Genomic DNA, 4,121 nt, shown 5'->3' on the forward strand with positions numbered 1-4,121 from the left:
CCGGAGGGTGATGGTCCCAACTGAACCGGGTTCGCCGTAGCCACGCCCACGCCACGCCTCGGGAAGAAGCGTGTATACAAAGTATTTTTTTTGGGTAAAAGGATAAAGGCTCCACGAAAAGCCCAAAGAGAAAAGCAACTTTGTACTAAAAAAAAAAGTATAACGAAGGCAAATTACCCAAAATGACCCTTTATGGACCCCACAGAATTACACTAATCGTGACCGTATGATTGTTAAAAAGTGACGCAGGATTACATAAGATCTAATCTGACAGCTAATATTTGGTGTGGCATATAATGTTACATTGTACCTGACCCGTATGTCGTCATAGAAACCGTGGGATGCCGTGGGAAAATAAAAACTGTGGGTGGCACTAAAAATTACTAATACCAATAGACAATAGTGATATAGCCCTTCCTTCGAGACCATTTTCCTTAATCCTCACAAAATAAAAGCGGGTTGCTTGTTCCTATCTTTCTATGCCTTTGCCTTTGTCATCTCAACCTTTGTTAATCGAATTCCATTAATCTCAGAGCAAACCAAAGTGGGGTTCAAAAGAGAGTTCGGGATTTTGCATCTTCGTATTGAATTAAGGTACGAAAATACATCCATAACCTTTTTTTTTTGTGTTTGAGATTTGAATTCAATCAATTTTGTTTGTTTTGCCTATCGTCGATACATGCGATTAACATATGCATATGTTACAGATCCGATTGTTTGGTTTTGAAAAGTTTTAAATCTTTCTTTGTTTCTGATCTGTTTTGGGTCTCCTCGTATTCATCGATGGTTTTTGGGAAATTATGCAATTTGACTTTTTTCTTTTATACGTGCTAGTTGTTCTACGATGATGAAAATTGTTTGATGGTTGCCGTTTGATTGTGAAAAAACTGTTTCTTGTGGAAAAATCAAAGGGCTTTGGACGGTCCAGATCAACTTGGATAATGAAACGAACAACGCATCTGGTCGTTCTGGACATTCTGGCTTCTTCGGGAAGGTTCCCGATGTGGCTTTTCATGATGTCGGCCGAAAGGCCGAGACTCCTTAGGACAACTGGGTCTTTTTCTTCTTCTTTTTTCTTTTTTAATAATCCCACCCGTGTGTGTGTACAACTTTAATTTAATTTAATTTAATTATTATTCCTTTTAAAATTTAGAATTTTCCAAACGCCCACGAGTCCCAACTTTTAATTCTAAAAGGTCACGGTAATTAATTTCGTCTATATCCCCCCGAGGATTATGGGGGTATATTCGTCAATTACTTATAACTTTTTTATTTTGGGAAAATAAATATTATTATTTATAATATAACCTTGTTCATATCGTATTCGTATTTGGTATTCTATTTCTAGTCCAACCGAACCTTATTGAACCTAATACTATATAAAGAATCGTAGAGTCATTGAAATTCAAACACACACCACAACGCTAGCGTTCTAAGAAATTCTAATTTTTCTTTTTCAACAGAGAGAGAGAAAGAGAAAGATGAGTTCTGAGCAGAACGAGGGAACAAGCTACCAGCCATCAGAGCCAAAGCTCTGTGCCAACAACTGTGGGTTCTTTGGCAATGCAGCGACCATGAATCTTTGCTCCAAGTGCTACAGAGACTACCACATGAAAGAAGAAAACGCGGCTTCTGCTAAAGCCGCCATGGAAAAATCTCTCAACCCACAACCTCAACCAACTCAGCCCCTACAATCCAGTTTCTCAACGGAGAGCTTCAAGCCTGTGGGATCCTCTTCTTCATCTTCAACGACGTCGTTGACATTCGGAGCTACTGCTACTGTCGGTGTTCAAGAACAAGAAGAAGAAGCGCAACCTCCAAAGGTGTCGAATCGGTGTTTTAGCTGTAACAAGAAGGTGGGTCTGACTGGGTTCAGATGCAAGTGTGGGAGTACTTTCTGTGGGACCCACAGGTACGCGGAGAAGCATGATTGTACTTTTGACTTCAAGGGGGTTGGACGCAATGCTATTGCCAAGTCCAACCCTGTGGTTAAGGCTGATAAGATGGTCGAGAGGTTCTGAAAATATGTGAAATCTGGGTTGGTGATACACACTTTATTGGGTTTTATTTTGCTGCTTAATAGTAATAGATAATAGTAGAAATAGAATTTGTTTAGTTTGTGTTTGGATGGAAGAATTTCGATTTGGATTTACATTTTAAATCATCCCTGGTGCCCACTTTTTTTTTAGCTCCTATTCGAGTCCTTAAATGTTGGAAATTGTTCTCAATTTAATTCTTACGGTCAATCTCACTAACAAAAACGTCATAAATAATATCAGTATTTTAATTGAAATTAATTTTAAAAATAATTTATGGTAACTTTCTCGACATCTTTCTTGACAACCAAACACATCACAAAAATTAAGGGATTGTTTGGTACCAGTATTTAAACAATAAGTTTCAGTGTTTAAATAATAATAATACTTCTGACACATATTGCTATAACACTTAAACACGTATTTTCATAACATTGAAAACTGAACAAAGATATTAGAAATTTCCATGCTAACGGGTCCCAAATCTCAGGGGGTGTTTCGTAGAGTAGTTTGAGAAATGTTATTTGCAGTTTTTTGAAATACATGTGGGTGAAAAAGTATATGAAAATGTGTGTAATATTGTTTAAAATGTGAAACTGTGAGTTTGAGATAGAATACCAAACAGGCCCTCACATTCTAATTTCAGTAGACCAAAAATCATACTTAATCAAAAGTCTTTTGAATCCCCAAAAATCCAAATAAAAAACCCTTTGAATCTCCAAAAATGCAAATAAAAAACCCTTTGAGGCAATTATTCCCAGGTAGTTTTTCATTGTGTTGACTTGCATATGCTTCATGGCTCGTTTGCGATGAAGGTGCTACCCCATTAGTAGGTTCTACATGGCTTGAAGATGTTCCATGATCTTGGTTTTCCAAACTCTGTGTTGTTATATTTGGCTCCCTCACCTATAAATGTTACATCATAACTTAATAGTGCATTATCAACAAGGGGAAAAAAAAATCTAATTGTTACAAGCCCTACTCTATTGTTTACTAGCCTGAGTTGCTACCCTGCATTTGGCTCTCTCACCTATAAATGTCACATCATAATTTAGTGTAGCATTATCAACAAGGAAAAAAATCTAACTATTACAAGTCTTACTCTTTGTTGTTTGCTAGCCTAAGTTGCTACCCTACTTGCTTCATTCGTAGCAGGATTGCACCTCCTCTTGTTATGGCTTACCATCTCACATTGGCTACATTTAATGTTGAAAAAAATTGCTAAATAAAAAATTTTTGATTTAACAATATAAACCTCAAAAAATTAGTAATGACAAAAAATAAATAGATGGAGTTTGAAGGAGCTGAAAAAATCTGAAGAGAAAAGAGTGGAATTAAGGGTTTTATATGCCAAAACAAGGAAAACTAGTAGGATATCTAATGGGCTAGACCTTCAACGGTCGAGCAGCTCATTAACTAACCAACGGGCTAAACCAAATTTGGGCTAAAAGAAAGAAAGGGAAAAGGATAACATCCAAGAAAGATATAACAATCCCAACACAAGTCAAAGTCCAATACCTAGCCCATTCATTTCAAGTTACCATTTAAGTTGTGCAATAGTTTATAAACACACAAGAAGACTCATCTCTAACCAATGTGGGACACTATGCACAAGGCTAAATGTTTGAAACACAGCCCACTCCAACATTTAACATGGCTACTTTTCCTCTTCATCTTATATGGATTGTTATGGTCCACCAATACATAGATGTGGTTCTAACATGCATAAATTTATTATAAAATAAACTTTTTTGAGCTACACAACATATATTTGCATTACTAAGATATGGTTCTGACATGCATAATTTATTATAAAATAAACTTTTTTGAGCTACACAACACATATATTTGCATAAAATAATCTGACCCTTTATAATTTCAAAAGAAAGAGGGAAAATATTAAATTATATGCACTTAGTGGAAAATTTGTTTGACTTGGCACAAACAAAAATGCATGAAATTTCATACGTGGCTTAAAGGTTAAGTTTGTTATATAAATTTTCATTCTATTCTAGTGAATTTGTTTGCCTTGAGAACTGTAAGTAAAATCCCCATAGGTTTTTATTGTGAAAAAAATTGTTTCAT

At 35.8% G+C, this 4,121-nt stretch overlaps 1 protein-coding gene across 1 annotated transcript; it reads left to right on the plus strand.

Moving 5' to 3' along the window:
• The first annotated feature begins 363 nt into the window (after positions 1-363).
• On the plus strand, positions 364-2,188 carry LOC126709231 (zinc finger A20 and AN1 domain-containing stress-associated protein 1-like). The gene is made up of 2 exons (XM_050409369.1): positions 364-594; positions 1,464-2,188. The coding sequence occupies exon 2, from the start codon at positions 1,482-1,484 to the stop codon at positions 2,019-2,021; it is 540 nt and encodes a 179-aa protein (XP_050265326.1). The 5' UTR covers positions 364-594; positions 1,464-1,481; the 3' UTR covers positions 2,022-2,188.
• Positions 2,189-4,121: the final 1,933 nt, after the last annotated feature.

The sequence above is a fragment of the Quercus robur genome, chromosome 12, assembly GCF_932294415.1.
Source record: "Quercus robur chromosome 12, dhQueRobu3.1, whole genome shotgun sequence".
NCBI lineage: Eukaryota > Viridiplantae > Streptophyta > Magnoliopsida > Fagales > Fagaceae > Quercus > Quercus robur.